Here is an 18625-nt window from a genome sequence, read left to right as displayed (position 1 = left end):
GTTCATTTGTTTTCCAGTCGTGCCTGTTATAGAATGTGGTGTCATCAACATATATACCCATCTCAGAGGCAATTTTGTCGGGGAGGTCATTTATGAATATCAGGAAAAGTAGAGGTCCAAGGATAGACCCCTGGGGCACTCCCACATTTATATCATATTGTTTAGATGTACGACCTTCGAGGACAACCTGGATTTTTCTCTTATCTAAGAAGGATTTAATTATGCTAAGTATTCTACCGGTGATACCGTATGATCTAATTTTCCTGAGGAGACCCTCATGCCATACAATGTCAAAAGCCTTAGATATATCTAGAGCTACTGCTCTGCCCTCCCCCGCTTTGTCCAGTGACTGGTATATATGTTCAGAGATTACAGTTAGGATGTCTGCTGTGGAATGGGCTTGTCTAAATCCATATTGTTGGTCAGTCAGAAGTTTAGCATCTGTAAGGTGATGGACTAGAACATGGTTAATTAAGGTCTCAAATATTTTGGCAAAAAGTGGGAGGAGGCTAATGGGGCGATAATTTAATGGGTCAGTTCTTTCGCCAGAATTCTTGAATACTGGTACCACAGAAGCAGTTTTCCAACAGCCCAGAAAGCAAGATTCATTAAGACATTTGTTGTAGAGTTTGAAGAGAACTGGAGCTACTTCGGCTGAGCACTTTTTTAATAGCACAGCTGGGATGAGATCGGGTCCACATGCTTTTGAAGTGTCAAGGTTTTTTATGATAGCATGCACCTGAGCAGGGGTGATTTTCAGATCGTCTAGCGTGGCATCTGTCCACATAGGAAATTCAGGTAGGGGGTGGTTGGAAGGGTCCAGTGTGGAGTTTGAGGAAAACCGACTGGCAAGCATGTTAGCCTTCTCAGTTGCTGAGCAAACAACCTCGTGATTTTTGGTTTGTAGGGGAATTGTTGATTGCCTATTATTTACCACACTGTTGTAGATTTTCCAGATGTCACGAGTTCCTAGTTTTTGTGCTTCGATGTGTTTTTTAGTGGTTTCCGTAAATTCTCTCTTAGCTGTCGCTATTTCTTTCTTAACGTTACTTCTAGCTTCTATGTACTTCTGTCTGTTTGAACTGGACTTATGTCAATTAAATCTGCGGTATGTATGCATATATATATATATATATATATATATATATATATATATATACTAGCCAAGGTGCCCGGCGTTGCCCGGGTGTTTGGCGGTGTGTGTTGAGCAACAAAAAAAAAAAAGAAAATAAAAGAAGTTGCAGTAGGCAGGCAAGCTCGAACCCATACAACTAAGGAGGAAAAGAACAAAAAAAAAGTGACATCTTTGCCGTTGCGTCTATCACCAAACCGAAAGTGGCGACGGGTTAAATTAAGGCTAGTCAATCGAAAAGAGGGGATGACTTTCGAAAATATTGGCGAAAAAAGCGACCCATCTTTGTAGAAAAGTGCCCAGTTGAACGTGAAGGAATTAATGTTTTTAGCCAATTTTTCAATATTTGTCGTCCGAAGGGTCGAGCTTCAAAATGATACCGATCTCATGAAAATCCGTCCTCTCTGTTGAAAGTTTAGACATACAAACAAACATACATACATTTAAACAGACAGGTGAGATTTATATTATAGATGTATAGCACTGACAATTCTGATTACTATTGCATAAAGAGAAAGAAGTTTTTCCAAGCGGAAATTAATAAAATAAATACTATTTGAGAACAACAATGATGCAAGAATGCCTGAACAGTCTGACAATGATATCTATCAAACGAGATATCGTCCAGTCTCTGGATTATTCACAATTTGAGACTTTGTTGCTACCTAAGCACAAAATGTTGATTTTTGTTGAAAGTTTATGACATCTGCATAAATATGCTTGTATAAATTTCAGTTATTTGTTGATTCCGATATAAATACAGGTAGCTTTTAATAAATTGTGTAATTTTATTTTTTCGGTATTTATTTTACTATTTCATTTGAGGCCACCAAATTCACTTCGCCTAGGTCCTCCAATTACCTAAGACCGGCTCTGTCACCACTAATACTGGCTTCATATAAATGACCATTAACCACAATTTCTGGTGGATTTGAGTAAATACTAATAAAGGATTTGAGTAAAATAGAAAGTCTATCAGACAATGAAAGATTAAAAAAAACATTTTTTACTCTCGATCCAAATTAAGTGTTAGTGGAAGGATTAAAGAAAAGCAAGTATTCTTTTATTTATGACTTTAAACGTGGACTAATGTAGCACACAGAAATGTGTAACAATATTAATGCTTTTCTGCCGTTTGGTTCGATTGAGCTTAGTAGTTAATATGGGGGGCTAAAATCTGATTTTTAAATCGGTTTAAACAATAAAATGTAAATTTAACTTAAAAATAATAAAAAAAACGTGCTCTTACTTAATCTTACACCTGTCCAAGTAGCAATATGAAAAATAAATTACAAAAAAAAAAAAAAAAACTGAAAAAAAAAATAATAAATTCATAGTCTACAGAACTCTTCAAGCTTAATTTGTCCTGAAGAGAAAAACAGAATTTTATTGAAAAATCTGGCTCCAGTCAGTTTCCAACATTTATGGCATATAACGTGCTGCAATATTCGGTGAAAAACTAACGAACCAACACAAAGGATTCTACTTTTGGTAAATTCATATATGAGGTACCCTCAGCTAAATCTATCTCATCCACCTTTCCTCCCTCTCCTTAACAATTTCCTACTCATGAGGAATCAGTTTTGCATTTAAATTTAACCTAAAATGATCACCCATTATCGGGCCATTGTTTAACTGGATAATATTTAGAGCATATAACCAGATTTTTTTTTTTGTTTGTTTTTGTAAGGAAGAGACATTGTGTTTCTTTATTGGGAAATAGGCGGGGGTGCTTAAAAGAACTCCTTTAACTCTAGTAGTGTTGGGACGATTAATCAGAATCGGAAAAATCACAGCTTTTTGGGGTATCGGAATAGTATTGGGAAAATTTGAGCCTATTTTCTGATGCCAAAACCGATTCCTTTAATTATCTAATTTATTTGATTTAAAATTCCAGTGAGACTAAAATCTCTAGATCACCCCTTCACAAGTGTGTTTTTACATTTGAGAAAATACATGCACATTTTAGATGTGTTTTTACAGTAATCGGGACAAAATAACACTTTTATAGTTAAATATTTACAGATTTATAAAGAATCGGAATCGGTAATTTAGTATAAAATCGGGGAAAAATATTGGAATCGTCCCATCACTAAACTCTAGTATTAATCCTAAATCCGTGTGGCAACAGACACACCCACCCCATAAAAAAGAAAAAAAAAACTCCGATCTTTTTACCATTAACCCAAACTCCAACTAACCATGTGGAAACAACATCCTTTAAAAAAACAAAAACAATCTCATTGTTATATATAAGATTAAACTAAAATTTTATGTAAAATGTATATACAAAGCTGATCCCCCATTCTACATTCTAAAATAATGGTTTTGTTTCCATAGATTCTGTAATTGCTAGTGTTAGGACGATTAATCAAAATCGACTATTGGAAAAAAATTCGAACTTTTGGGGTATCAGAATTGATACCGGAATCAGTAAATTTGGAGCCTTATTTCTGATGCCAAAAACGATTCTTTTATTTTTAATTGCAAAACTTATTTTTTTATTGTTGTTACTAATGATAAAATGATAAATATTGCTTTCAGACTACCAGTAGTGTTGGAACGATTAACTGGAATTGAGAATCGAAAAAAAATCAGAACTTTTCGGGGTATTGGAATCGGAAAAACTTATGCCTATTTTCCGATGCCAAAAACGATTCCTTTACTTATCTTTTTTTTCATTGATTTTGTTTAAATCAATATCTTGCACTACTGGTAGCAATAATAAAAAATAAATATTTATCGATTTTAAACAACCAGTAAGACTAAAATTTATAGATCACTCCCACAAGTATTTTGTTTTTTAGCACGTTTAATGTGTGTGTTTTACGGCAATCGGAACAAAACAACAACTTGATAGTTAAACATTTATAAAGAATCGGAATCGGTAATTGTATTGGAATCGGGCATTATTATTATTAGGGATCTTATTTGGGATTCAAATACTACGTTATTTTGAATATTTAGTCCGGGATTACTTGTAGAGTCAGATATCCTTATATATATCTTCTGACTAACCCTTGTACAGAGTAACCAAAAACAGTCGAGAATTGTGTTCAGTAAGGAATTCAAACTGTCCAGGAAAAAAGACAAATAAATATATTAGTGTTGGAATGATTAACCGGAATTGGAATCGAGAATCGGAAAAATCAGAACTTTTTGGGGTATTGGAATCGGAAAAATTTGTGTCTATTTTCCGATGGCAAAAACGATTCCTTTAATTATCTTTCTTTTTTTAATTTGATTTTGTTTAAAACAAAATCTTCAACTGTTGGTAGTAATAATAAAATAAATATTTATTGATTTTAAACTACCAATAAAACTAAAATCTATAGATTATTCCCTCCAATACGTGTGATTTTACGTTTGAGAAAAATATATATGCATTTAACATGTGTTTTTACGGTAATCGGGAAAAAATAACAATTTTATAGTTTAATATTTAGAGTTTTATAAAGAATAGAATCGGAATAAGAAATTTAGTATCAAGTCGGTAATTGTATTGGAATCAGGAAAAATATTGGAATCGTCCCATCACTAACTACTAGTAAAACTAAAATTTATAAATCACCCCCATAAGTGAATCATAATATTACATGAGTTTTTATAGCAATTCGAAAATAAAAAAAATGCAACAAAAATACCAATTCTGTATCTAAATATTTAGAGATTGAAAAAGAATTGGAATCAGTAATTGTATCAGAATCAAGAAAATTAGAATTGTTCCATCATTAAAAATCGCTTATTTATTTTTTTGTTTTTTTTTTTTTGGGGGGGGGAGTAGTTGAAAGTTCTTATCCACAATAATACCTTGCTATTTTTACAGGAGTACATGTAAACACGCTGAAAAATTGTGATTAAAGAAACAATTATTTTAGAATTCAAAGTGGTGGATCAGTTTCACATATAAATTAAACATAAAAAGATCGACGATTTCTGGACCAGCAGTTTCTAAGAGGATAGCATTTTAAAGGTATATAACCAACGAGTTTGATAAGAATATTAAATGTGTTCACAATGAAATCAAAATCTTTAACGTATGACTCATTTCCCTTAAATGTCAAAGGTCAACCAGTACTAAAAATAATCTGAAAAGCTTGGCAAAACAAAAACAAAAAAATTATTACATACCTCCTATAACTCTACCACTAACCCTAAGTCTGGGTGATAGCCCCCCTCCCCCCCCCCGAAAAAAAAAACATTCACTATACCCGGAAAATGGTAACTAACATTATTTGCTCAAATATTTTACACTGAATTTGTATAGCAAAATAATCCCCAACTCTAAATTCTAATATATATATATATATATATATATATATATATATCTAAAGAAGCTTTGATTAAAAAAAACTAAAATAAAAATAAAGAATGCAGTTTAAATTCACGAGGGAAATAAAAAGACTAAATTTAACCTATCGCAGACTTAGCACTTACATAATTCGACTTTTAAAAAGTTTATAATTACGAAAGAGAATTCATTTATATAAGGATGGAAAAAAAACCTTAATTTAAATTGTAAAATAAAAATAGACTTAGCACTTGCATAAGTCGATTTCTCAAGAGTCTTCAATTTATTATATATATATATATATATATACACTTCTATAAATTTGGGTTTTTTGTGTACTGATATTCATATTAAAAACTCTTTTTTCTATTTATTCAAAAAGAAAATACAACTTCGTTATATATGGATCTTGAAATTGCATTCATCCGAAAAAGATCTGCGCGAGCCTTTTCTAGTCTCACACAAAAACACGTGTTCACATCTCAAGCTATATTACTTGTCATTACATGCGCGCACACAAACATACGCGCGCACGTCCACACACATACATATATTCACGTTCGCGTATATACACTCACATTCATGTGTATGTGCGCACACATACGCACACATGGGCAACGTCACTTCTCCTTTCAAAGGAAATCCACACATGCGCAAAAGATCACCGGAAGCAACTATAAAAGCAAGAGACAAGCTGTTTCCTGCCCTTTTCTGACTCGCCTTCCAAGCCGAGTGGTCGGCGGACCAGCCGCCTCCCTTGCGGTGCATGCGCACCCGCGCACCTCACGCCACTTGCTACCTTGTGGGGCAAAAGCTAACAGACAGTACGTACACTTTATACGCTTTCTCTCTCCATGAACTGGATTGACTTTCTCACTTCTTTTTCCATTTTTGCTTTGGTCCATCAACCAGACAACTCTTCTACAACTTGTGCCGGAGAACACCTCTGCGTAGCTGACTGCTAACATGGCGTGCAGCTTAACTGATGTCAACCCGCTCTCTTTTCTCTTTCTATATGCCGGAATGCCATTTCTCGTTTCTCTACTCCATTTCCTTTTCTTGCCACACGCGAACAAACGTTGATGACCCGAATGTGAGATGAACACGCATTTCCTTTTCTTTCTATACCACCAGTCCCGCAACAAACGATGGTGACACCCGTGCGGACATGAACACGTGTTATACCTAAAACATTCATTTTTCAACAGAAAATAAATGACATGTTTATTTTTATCCAGCAATTGAGTTTTTGTTTCCTTCATTCCATTCATTTCATTATTTTCTTTTGTAGCGAGTTAGAGTATTTATATCCTGGCCCGCAACAGATCTAGCTAATTTGCAGATTCGTTTAAACATTCATTTTAATTAATTTCCTATTAGTTTTTCGGTTTTCTTATGATCATCTTTAGTTAACTATTATTCATACAGATATTCTACATGATTTATACTTGCGTAATATTTATGTAAAAAGGTTATAGTAAGCACAAACTTCTTTCTATATATATTTATGTATGCGTATATATATTTGTTTAAAAAATTTTGCCTACCAAACTCCTCAGAAATTCTGTTAGGCACACAAAGAAAGGAAGTACTTGTAACTAGACGAGTTCTTCCTGTGAATATCTTACAAGTAACCACTTCTTAGCCGACAACGTCTTGTGAAAATAACAGTAAATAAAAATGGTTACTCATTCTGTGATATGTTATATGGTCAAGAACTTTCTAATCAGCAAGGGGATGATTCTTATGAAAAATAAAGCTAAAACTTGTGCTCTGTTTTGTGGTTGTTTTGAAAATGGAACGGAAATTTAAATTTTGTCCCATTTTAATCTTTTTTAAAATGGAACGGAAATTTAAATTTCGTTCCATTTTAATCTTTTTTAAAATGGAACGGAAATTTAAATTTCGTTCCATTTTAATCTTTTTTTAAAATTGTGCATGCACCAACAAAATCGAAAACTCATCGTTCACATTCGAAATGTCAACTTTTATACGTTTTCTGTTATGCTGACAAGGTTAGGAGTGTTTATTCCGAAAGCCATTCTTAACAGAGGGAGATTGGAGGAGTTTATTCCGAAAGCAGCTCTTCATTGTCAGAATACCCCAAAACCTATAAAAGTTAACATTTTGAATGTGAACAGTGATTTGGACTTAATGCAAAAAAAAAAAAAAATTATCAAATTGACTATTTCTGTTTAAAAATAAATTTCGTTATCGTGAATATTTTAGATATAGATTCCTTGGGCATGTATCTAACTTAATAACTTGATTTGAGCCAAAAAAAACTAAATGTTAAGAGATCATAATAGAGGTCAAAGTTAAAAAAAAAAATTGACCGCTTCGGTCTCTACCAAATTACTCAGACAATTTCTGGTCTAAACATTTGAAATTTTACATAAAGGGTATTCAGAAATAGGACAAGCTTTTTAATCGGTTTTGGTCGAAAATTTGAGCTACCAACATATAAATGTATGTATTTTGTATATCTGCCTAAAACTTTCGACAGAGGCGACGGATTTTCACAAGATCAGTATCGTTTTGAAGCTCAACCATTCAGACAATAAATACCGAAATATTGGCTAAAAACAATTTCTTCAACCTCAACTGGGCACTGTTCTACAGGGAGGGGTCACTTTTTTCACCGATATTTTCGAAAGTCATTCCCTCTTTTCGATTGTCTAGCCTTAATTTAAACCTACATTCCTTCCGGTTTGGCAGTGGTCATAACAGCAAAGACATTACGTTTTCTTCCCATTCTTTTTACTTCTCCCGGATGTGTTTGCCAAGACATCCCTGCAGTTAAAGGAATTCCCGGTCCTCTTCAGTAGCAAAACCATATACTGCGATACCAAACTGAGCCATCCCAGACCTTATATACCTCCAGCATTCCGGAGGCAGATCTTCAACCATCTCCATGGAATGTCACACCCCAGCAAACGAGCCACAGGAAAACTTATCGCCAACCGCTTTGTGTGGCCCAATATGAACTCTGACATCCGGAACTGGGTGTCAACATGTCTTGAGTGCCAAAAATGCGAGGTACATAGACACACAAAATCCCCACCAGGCACTTCAGCAATCCCAATGCTCGCTTCAGTCACATACATATCGACATAGTCGGACCTCTTCCAATATGCCAGAATTACCAGTACCTCCACACTGTTGTGGACCGTTTCTCCAGGTGGCCAGTGGCAGTTCCCATCAGAGACACTTCGGCTAACACAGTAGCAAAGGCCGTCCTTCAAGAGTGGATTGCAGCATTTGGTGTGCCTGGCATCACCACAGTCCCTACTCTTCCAGGAGTTCACCCAACTACTTGGCGCCAAGCACATTAAAACTACAGCATATAATTCTTGAGCCAACAACCTCGTGGAAAGATTCCACCGGACACTCTGGCTTCTCTGACCACAAGATACCCCACCAACAACTGGGTGGACGAGCTACCTTTGATCCTCTTGTCAATCCGAAACTCACTGAAAGAGAACCTAGGTTGCTCCCCAGCAGAAGTAGTCTTTGGCATGGCACTTTCTCTACCCAAACAATATTTTGAGGACACCACACCCAACCTTACTTCAGCAAGTTCCTTCACTCAAGAGCTATGCCATAAAATGTCCCAACTCCAGTACTCACCACCTAGGCAACCATCATCGCCGACTGTCCACGTCCCTCACCAGCTGCAGGACTGTGAATATATCTTTGTACAAAATAATGCAGTAAAGAGACCACTAACACCAACATACCAGGGTCAATTTAAAGTCTTGCAGCGTACTGAGAAACATCTGACCATCAACCGAGGAAATCAGACCGACACCATTTCCATCGACAGGGCTAAACCAGCTTTCCTGGAAAAGATGTCACAAGGGACGGAACCCGTCTTAATTCATCCAGATGCAGAACCAGCCGCAACAACAACACCATCGCAGCCAGCCTGCCAAGAGACAGTCCAAACTCCAGAGGTGCCCAGCCATCCAACCAAACACTACAGGTGTGGAAGAAAGGTTACCTTCCCAAGTAGATATGACATACATCTACTACTAGTGGATTATACCCAAGTATCCAGGGAGAGGGCCTTTGTCGCAAATCATCAGATATATACATCCCCTTACTAGGACTGCCATATTTTTAATTGAGTATGATCAATTATCCAGGGAGAAGGCCTTGTCGTGGGGCAAGGAAAACTACCTCCTTTCTCTCACTCTGCTGTTTCATACGACAAAACAGACATGCGACATTCCAGCTTGAGAGAGAGAGAGAAAGAAGAAGAGAGGACGAATAAACAACAACCTGAAAGCAAGGCCAGTTGACCTGCTTATGCCTCCTTTCCCCAACATTCTCATTGTTAAACGAAATATACAAAAAACTTAATCTTTATGATTAAAAGCTAAATGATTGTCCTTTTGTTTTAGACGGAATGAATTCAAATACAATTATCGAACTTCTATAGTAAGTTTGATTTGTAAAAATTTCGTCTGAAATTAATAACCTTCATTTATTCATTTCCCGAGAGCAACGTCACTAGTAAGACCCTTTTGCCATAAAGAAAGCGCCTCTCAGCCCAAAAAATTTCAAGCCGTCTAGGAGGCTAAGGGTCCCCGAATTGGGAGATCCAATCACTCCCGAAGGATCTCATGCAGCAACAGTAGCAGCAACTCCAGAACCACCACCGCAGCCGCAGTAATTCAAAGAGCCCTTTTCAGAGATAGGTTTCTACAAAAGACCTTTCCCTTTGTTTTGTTTACTCTGCTAGCCTTCCTGATCACAGCAGTAATCCAAAGAGCCTTTTTCAGGGTGAGGTTCCTACGAAAGATCTTCCCCTTTGTTTTACTGCCTGTCGCCTCCTACAACTTCCAGCGAGCCTGCAGCCTCAACCTCCTGCAACTTCCAGCGATCCTGCAGCCTTCAGCTTCCTACACCTCCTGCCTGCAGCTTCAGCTTCCTGCATCTTCTGCCTGCAGCACTCAGCCTTCCTCCGGTGCACCTCGGTTCTGTAGTACTTACCAACAAAACAAACGCTCACGTGTTTGTGCCTTGTATAGGCATGCGCGACAACAGAAGTTGGGTTTTTATATGCGGAAGTCTCGAGGTTGTCAGGAATCTACATGCGCATGCGCAAGAGGAGGGATTGAGATAGTGGTATAAAAGGCAGGTCGAGTGAGAAGGTTGTTGTTGTTGTCATTGGACGTTACAGTGACGTGTGCGTTAGCAGGTGATTAAGAGGCTGTTTTTTTTTGTGTGTCAAGTCGCGCACGTCGGTGAAGATCATATAAATCGTGCACCTCGGTAAAGGTGAAGGTCATAGATTCTGCCTTGCAGTCTGCTGCCTCCCTGTTCCAGTCCTGGATGCTGTTCCTAGATCGCTCCAGTGTCTAGGCCCCTGGTTCCTAACCAATCCAGACCAGGACGAGGACTCTAGACCACCCTAACGTCTAGGTTCTCATTCCTGATTCGGACAACCCGTATGGCAGCTGGCTACTCCAGACCTGAATCAACATCTCCGGACCATTCCAACGTCAAGCAAGACCAGTTCCTGAGAACAACCATCTTTATTTATTGACAAATAAAAAGGCGACCTTTCGTCCTTTAAACGAATATCCTGTGTCTGTCATTCTTCTTTGCCTACTCACCGTTTTTCTGCCTGTGTCTACCTTGTTAGTTGTTGGGTCGATTGTCTCTGGACGAACGGCCCCGCAACAATGCTAGTATATATATAAAAAGTACAATTGTTGAATTTTATTCTTTTGGTTACTTTAGTAGAAGATCTGCTAAAACTATTTTTTGCAAAAACAAAATGAAAACATCATTATAGATCTACCATCAATATCATTGTTCGTAATTCTTTTAATTTTTACTAATTTCAACATGACACATGATTACGTAATAACGTTTTTACTTAAATTGCATTTTTGGATTTAGTAGTGTCCTCCCACTCTAAAATTTAAACTTTTTATTTATTTATTTTTCCAGGTATTTTCAGAGTGTTGACGTGTAAATCACACGGGGAGAGAAACAGAATCTTGTTTTTATGACTTTATTTTTACATTGACAGCGAACGAAAGGTAAAATTTTACCCAAATTTCATTATTTGAAGAAAAACAAACGAACACGGAGCACTTCTGCATGACACGGACGACGCAATTTCTTCTTTATCAAATAATACAACAAATAAATAAGTTTTTTTTTTTTTTTTTTTCCCCGAACACAAAAATATTATAAAACCAAAATATTAACTGGGCAAACGTTGTCGAGAGTGCCACCCCCCCTCTAAATTCCACAATTTTCACCTTTTTTTTTTTTTTTTTTTTTACTTTTTTCCTATCGATTACAGACTTAAGTTTCAGATTATTAAAAAAATTAAAAAAATTTTTTTAAATTGAATAATAAAGTCTTATAACTTTTCACGTGGGGGTTCAGTTTTCAATTATAACGTTGTACTAGATTGAACACGAACTTTCTGACCACGAGGAATATACATACATAGATGAGATGGATACATAGATAAGAGTGGGAGGAGGAAAGAGGAGGAGTAAAGAAATCTTCCTTTTTTTTTTTTTTTTTTTTTAAACCTCTCCGTTCTAGTCACATCAAAGAGAGTTGGCATTATTTTTTCCTTGTGGTCACACAGTTCATGTTCAATTTAGTACAACGTTATAATTGAAAACTGAAACCCCACGTGAAAAGTTATGAAAAAAAAAATTGAAAAAAATGTTTTTTTTCATAATCTGAAACTTAAGTCTATGATCGATTATGCTAATAGGAAAAAAATATTTAAGTGAAAATTGTGGAATTTAGAGGGGGGGGGCACTCTCGACAACGCCCGAAATTTCTTTGAATTTTTTCTTTCTTTAAATTTTTTTTTAACTTTTAGCTTAACTTGCTTTTATATTTCACCATTTCGTTTTTTTAGTAATAAATGCCTTTACATTAAAGGCTGACCTTGTGTCTAACGCTGCCCTCATGGGGAGGCAAGTAAATAGGAAGTAGTATGGCAGCTGAAAAACGTTTTTCGACCACCATAAAAGCATTACAATACATTTTAAACCCTGAAGAATTGCCGCCATATGCCCTTGTTCTAAGTTAACTAGCTACTACTTGTTTCAAACTTAAAAAAGTCTCCTGTGTGTCATGAGTAATTTGCTGTAATCCATATTAAATAGAGAAATAGTCAACCACCTCAGCAGAAATAACCTTCTTAGTGACACGCAATATGGTTTCCGTTCTGCAAGATCTACCACAGATGTGCTAACGGTTATATCTCATAGGATTAGTGAATCTCTTGACAAAGGCGTCCTTTCTAGGACAATTGCTCTTGACATATCAAAGGTCTTCGACAAAGTATGGCATAAAGGCCTACTTCACAAGATTTCCAGCTACGGTATAACTGGAAATGTTCTCTCTATCATTAAATCATTTCTCTCTGATAGGCTCATAAGAGTAGTGGTTGATGGACAAAAATCAGAGGCCTGCAGGATTAATGCTGGAGTCCCTCAAGGGTCCATACTTGGCCCAACTCTCTTCCTGATCTACATCAATGATCTCCCTAAACACATACTTAAATCATTCGTTGACATCTATGCTGATGACACGACCATCTACAGCAACACATCAAAGGCTGTAAATGAAAAAGCTCTCTCTAATTCTCTCTCCTCTGATCTTGAGCGCGTGGTTCAGTGAGGGAAGACATAGCTGGTTACCTTTAATGCCTCTAAAACCAAACTCCTATCTTTACATCATCAATGCTCTGATCCCCATCTGGCATCAATTGAAATGGATGGCTCTCGTCTAGGAGAAGCCCCATGTTTTGACAAGCTTCTGGGCTTCACCTTCACTCCTGATCTGAAATGGAACACGTACATCAAGTCTGTTGCCAAGGTCGCTGGAAAGATGGTGGGATCCTTCTACCGCTCCAGAAGATATCTCACTACTGATGCAATTCTCTATCTATATAAAAGTACGTCCAAGGATGGAATACTGCTGCCATATCTTGGCAGGAGCTGCTAAAAACAGCCTATCCTGCCTTGACAGAGTACAAAATAGACTTTGTGGCTTAGTGGAGGTTCCCTTTTCTCTTCCCTGCCACCTCTCTCCCACAGAAGAGACGTTGCAAGCCTATCTTTGTTTTATCGTTATTTCCATGACAGGTGCTCGTCTGAACTCCAATCTCTGGTCCCCTCTCGCCAATCTTTTACGAAAAACACTTTCCCCACTCTTTATCTATGCCTAAATCAAACCGTCGATTCCATGAATAAGGCTTATTTCTTAGAACTGCACGCCTGTGGAACTCTGTTCCGTCTGCCTGCTTCCCACCTGACTACAACCTGGATGTCTTCAAGTCCAACGTAAACAAATTCCTGATAAACCGCCCCCTTAAGTGGACACTTTATTAAATCTCCACACTAACGCACTGTACTTACAATAACCCTTATCCCTCAGTGGCTTCCGGGTCTTGATAAGTGGTGACCACCTTGTAAAAAAAAAAAAAAAGCGCTAAAGCTTTTTTAGTTTTGGAAGGGAGGTTTCAGGTACCCCTATTATCCCAAAGAACCAGCTATGTAAACACTTTGCAATATTTTTCAATGATTATTTACAAAAAAAATTCTTTACAATTATTAATTTTTATTTAAAATTAGTAAATTATTTCCTAAAATATTTTGTTTGTTTATGTTTACATTTTGTTTTTAATTAAAATTAAGAAATTAATTAAAAAAAATATTGTTTCATTCAAAAGGGTTACTTTTTGGCAGCTTCTTCGCCGATTGTGAACCTAAATTTTCCGAATGTCAGAACGAGGCTCGTCTGCTAGTCCTACTTATCTCAGCTTCACCCGAAAACAGTTTTTGAATTAAAGTAAAATTGGATTTTTTTTCCGAACAATTTAATAATTTAAATGAAATATTTTTCGAATTAAAGCAACATTGGATTTTAAACAATTTTTTTTTTTTATTATTCCAAAAGTTTTATTTTTTATTTTTTTAATTAAAGTAAAATTGTCACTGTAACAAAATAGTTTTAAATCTTTTGTAGTACCTGTTGAAGGGTCAACAATATATTTTAGTTTTAATTTTTAAATTAATAAACAATTGGAATGGAGAGAAGAAGCGCCACCTAGCGATAGTTTAGTGAAAGCCCCCCCCCCCCCATGGCACTGTCCGTGTAATGCAGAAGTACCGAACACAGTGGAGATTTTTATGTTACGATTCGCCAATAATTATCTTTCATTCACTAACAAAACAATAAAAAAATATTTTTCAATTTCTAGGATAATCGGCAATTAACGTTTATTTATTGGATGGGTTTCTGTCAGTATTTTGTTTAATTTTCAATTTTTAAACGATTATCGCGACTCCGCAGAATGTCAGCAATTTTGTTCTCGTTCTGACTTAAGCACGTACCTACTAATTGCGTTTCGAAGTAAATAAACACAAATACTCATGCAGGTAGGAGTATCTTATCTTGCCTTTGGTAATTTTTTTTCTTTTTTTTTTTTTACTTTTTCATCACGTGATTTAGAGTTCTTTTATACGACGGGGTGCATGCGAAAATTCGAGTCGGAAATTATCTCATATTTTAGCCAAAAGCTTCTAAAATATTGTCGAAATATTAACGCATGTCCATGTGACATTGCAAATAAATCAAATATATTAATTCATTATTAATAACATTTTATCTAAATGACCTGCATTTGTTTATCTTGTAACTGTTAAATATTGCGTTTTGAAACATTTTAAGTGTATATTATTTAATTGAGAAAGTCGTTTCTGTTGGAATTACGGCTTTTGAAGACAAACGCCATTATGGTTCATTTGTGGTCCAAAATCAAAGAAAAACATGTATTCTCAAACGCGCCTCTGTCATACCAAAGATTATGTTACCGGTCAATTATAACGTTTAGCACAATTTGTTGATAGTTCCGTAACATAACATAGGAGTCTTACCGTTGGTTTTTGCTGGTTTCATCTTTAACACGGTGTCATTTTACCAAAAAAAAAAAAAAAAAAATCTGATTTCAGGTCCACAAAAATTAAAATATCGAAAATGGAAGAGTCTATTTCGAGAAGGGTACAATAGAAACGGTCACCACCATATCTGAGTGAAACTTTTTTTTTTTTAATGTTTTTTAATTTAATTTTATTTATTTACTTATTCATTTATTTGAACGCTTGTTTTTAAACATTGCACGTTTTAATTAATAAATTCTTACTAGAAATAGATGAGGGCAAAAATTTATAGCCAATATATAAAAATTCAGTCAGGGTCCTTGGACCTTGAAATAAACTTCGAAGAGAGGTAATAAATGCGTCAACAACGTCAAAATTGAAGGTGAATTTGAACAGGTGTTAGGCGACTGTATCCTTTTCTGTGTGAATTTCTGTCAGTCTTTTCCTATATGGCAATTGAGGCATGCTGGTTTTATTTATTTATTTATTTATGTCAACTAACTTGAATTGAATCCACGCCTTTTTTTTTTTTTTTTTTTTTGCATGTCTTTGAAGCATGTGGTCATCCAACATTTCCCACTTTTTTTTATATACCGCAGTTCTTTGTATTATTTTTAAGTTTAACAAGCCGCAGTTCTTTGTATTATTTTTAAGTTTAACAAGCTGCTTAATCGCTCCATCCTGTAGCAAGCGTACAGGTAACCAACGCCTTCTAAGAAAACAAAATAACCCATCGTTCTGTTTTTTTTTTTTTGCAGATTGTTGAAAACTACTATTGACCTACAAGGGCCCGTGTACAGGAGTCAGGCGTTTGACAGGACTGTGCTTGCTCCCCTACTCTTTTCATCTACGAGCTACTTAATCACTCTATCCCTGTAATGAGTGTAGAGGTAGCCCATCCTTAAAGATGATGGAAGAAGACTTTTTAAGGAAACAAAATAGAAAACATATTACTCAGTCATTCATACACAATCAGGGTTGCGGAGTCGCATGGTAAAAGTCCGACACTGACTCCAACTCCTAGAGTTCCTAGGATGTTGACTTCGACTCTGACTCTGACTCCTTTGATATCTTTGACTCCGACTCCTTGACCCCTATATGGAAATCTATTCTCCAGATCCATATACCAGCCTCCCACACCTATTCAGCATTTTATAATTACTTTTCATGTATATTATTTTTACGTTTAATATTCACTTGTATGATAAATATACTCACATATACATTCTACCAGCTTTATAGAATAAGTTAAGATAACAAAGGGATAAAAAATTTACAATAAAATTTTATTATGCTGTTAGTTCAAAAAGGAATACAATATTTAGGGATCAAGAAACCGCCTTAGGCCATGGCATTTCGAAGCCAAATGCTTCTCATCAGAAGAGGGGAGTAAAGACACATATGCAGAGAAGAAAGTTTTAAAAAAGTAATATTGCTTTTATCGAAAGAGGATCAATAGAAAAACAGAAAAAAAAACTATGAAGGGCTATAGTAGCATGGGATGCTTCTTATTGATTTAGGCCCATTTTTTTTTTTTTTTGGATAAAACTGTAATTCCGGATTGATCCTGGAGTAATCTAATTGCCAAATTCCATTTGATTAACTGGATAACTTTCAGATTACAATCCAATTGTTATCCAATGTATTCCACAGTGATCTCACTCAAAGACAGAATTTTCATTGATTCTGTGTGACATCACCACCAAAACGAAAACAGCTGTCCAGACAGGATTTGCAGTCATCCGATGGATCAAAATATGTTGATGAAATAGAAGCATTGCAGTACAGTACAAAATATGATATATCTCCAAAAATAAATAGAAAACCATACAAAAACTGCTAAATTGTGCAGCTAGTAAAATCAAACAGGAAAACCATATAAAAAATACATTTATTGGACTTAAGGATAAAAAATTTGGACTCCGACTCCTAATACTCTTAGAAATCTAACCGACTCCAACTAAAACCTCCAACTCCCTCCGACTACGACTCCGTAACCCTGATTTCAATAGATTACAATGGTTGTCCCTAGCATACATTAATGGACATACTGATATATATTTATCTTTCCTTCCCAAGGGAGGGTTTGTTTATTTTTTATTTTTTTAAGTGGAGATAGCAAAAGTTCAGTGGAGAAAAAAAGGTACATGGTTAGTATTTTTATCAAATGAATAACGTAAGAATGTAAACCATTCAGTGACTCATGTCTTCCTGGTTATTATATTCCATGGACCCATGGTGCAGCTGATAAAGTGTTAAGTGACAGTCTTCTGGAGGTTGAAGGTTAAATCTACAATACAAATGATACTAAAAATATGTGATCTTGGCTGATGGAACAAGAACACTCTCCATGGATGAAATGAAAAATTCCATGAAAAATTTTGTACTCTTTTCTGACTTTAACAAGATGCAGACAAAGAAGGTTAAAAGTTACATCAGCCAAAAAGTTATGAAAATAATATCGAAGATGAGACTAGAAACTTGAATAATCTTGAATATTTTTTATAATATATAGCACCCGTAAAACACTAAATGCATAGCTGGTCATGAAAGACGATATCTGAAATAAAGATAGAAAAGGAAGAGTTTGTATAACACAAAGATGGGGAAGATGAAAGAAAGGAACTACACACACGTTGCCAGCGAAATATTCTTCCACACTTGTTTTACATAAGCATTTATATGCCACTACACATTCATGAGCATGTTTCGGTCAGTCAGTTACAAGTAACTATTGACCTCTTCAGGGAGTGCTGCTTGTACAAAAGTAGAGCCATAATGAAAATTGGAAAAAAGTTCACAGCAGATCTTGATCAAAAGGGTGGTCACATGATATTCAAAAATGAAATAAATTAACGACATTAAAATAAAAAGTGAAAAAGAAAAGGAAAAGATAAAGAAGGAAAGAAAAATATATAAAAAAGAGAAAAATTAAATAATAATAATAATAATATTAATAATAATAATAATAATAATAATAATAATAATAAAATTATACAGAAATAAAATAGTAGAATAGTAGAAATAAAATAAAATAGTCAGAAAACGAGCAAAGCAAAACAAAAACAACACAAACACAAAAAGCAAAACCAAAATGAAAACAAAAACAAAACCCCAAAACGAAATCGAAGTTATAAAAATATATATGGCAATTATGCATAAGCCTGAATTTTCATGCATATAATTATATTTTTGTACATTAATTTCTGTGATTAAATGAAGTAGTCATATATATATATATATATATATATATATATATATATATAC

The 18625-nt window shown here is 35.4% G+C and overlaps 1 protein-coding gene across 1 annotated transcript; it reads left to right on the top strand.

Moving 5' to 3' along the window:
* The first annotated feature begins 8941 nt into the window (after positions 1-8941).
* On the top strand, positions 8942-9532 carry LOC145278238 (uncharacterized). Its single transcript, XM_080130528.1, has one exon. It carries the CDS (start codon positions 8942-8944, stop codon positions 9530-9532), a length of 591 nt encoding a protein of 196 aa, XP_079986654.1.
* The last annotated feature ends 9093 nt before the right edge of the window (positions 9533-18625 follow it).

The sequence above is a fragment of the Euprymna scolopes genome, chromosome 6 (assembly GCF_053919585.1).
Source record: "Euprymna scolopes isolate OS-2025 chromosome 6, ASM5391958v1, whole genome shotgun sequence".
NCBI classification, from domain to species: Eukaryota; Metazoa; Mollusca; class Cephalopoda; order Sepiida; family Sepiolidae; genus Euprymna; species Euprymna scolopes.
This window is presented reverse-complemented; position numbering and strand designations above follow the sequence as displayed.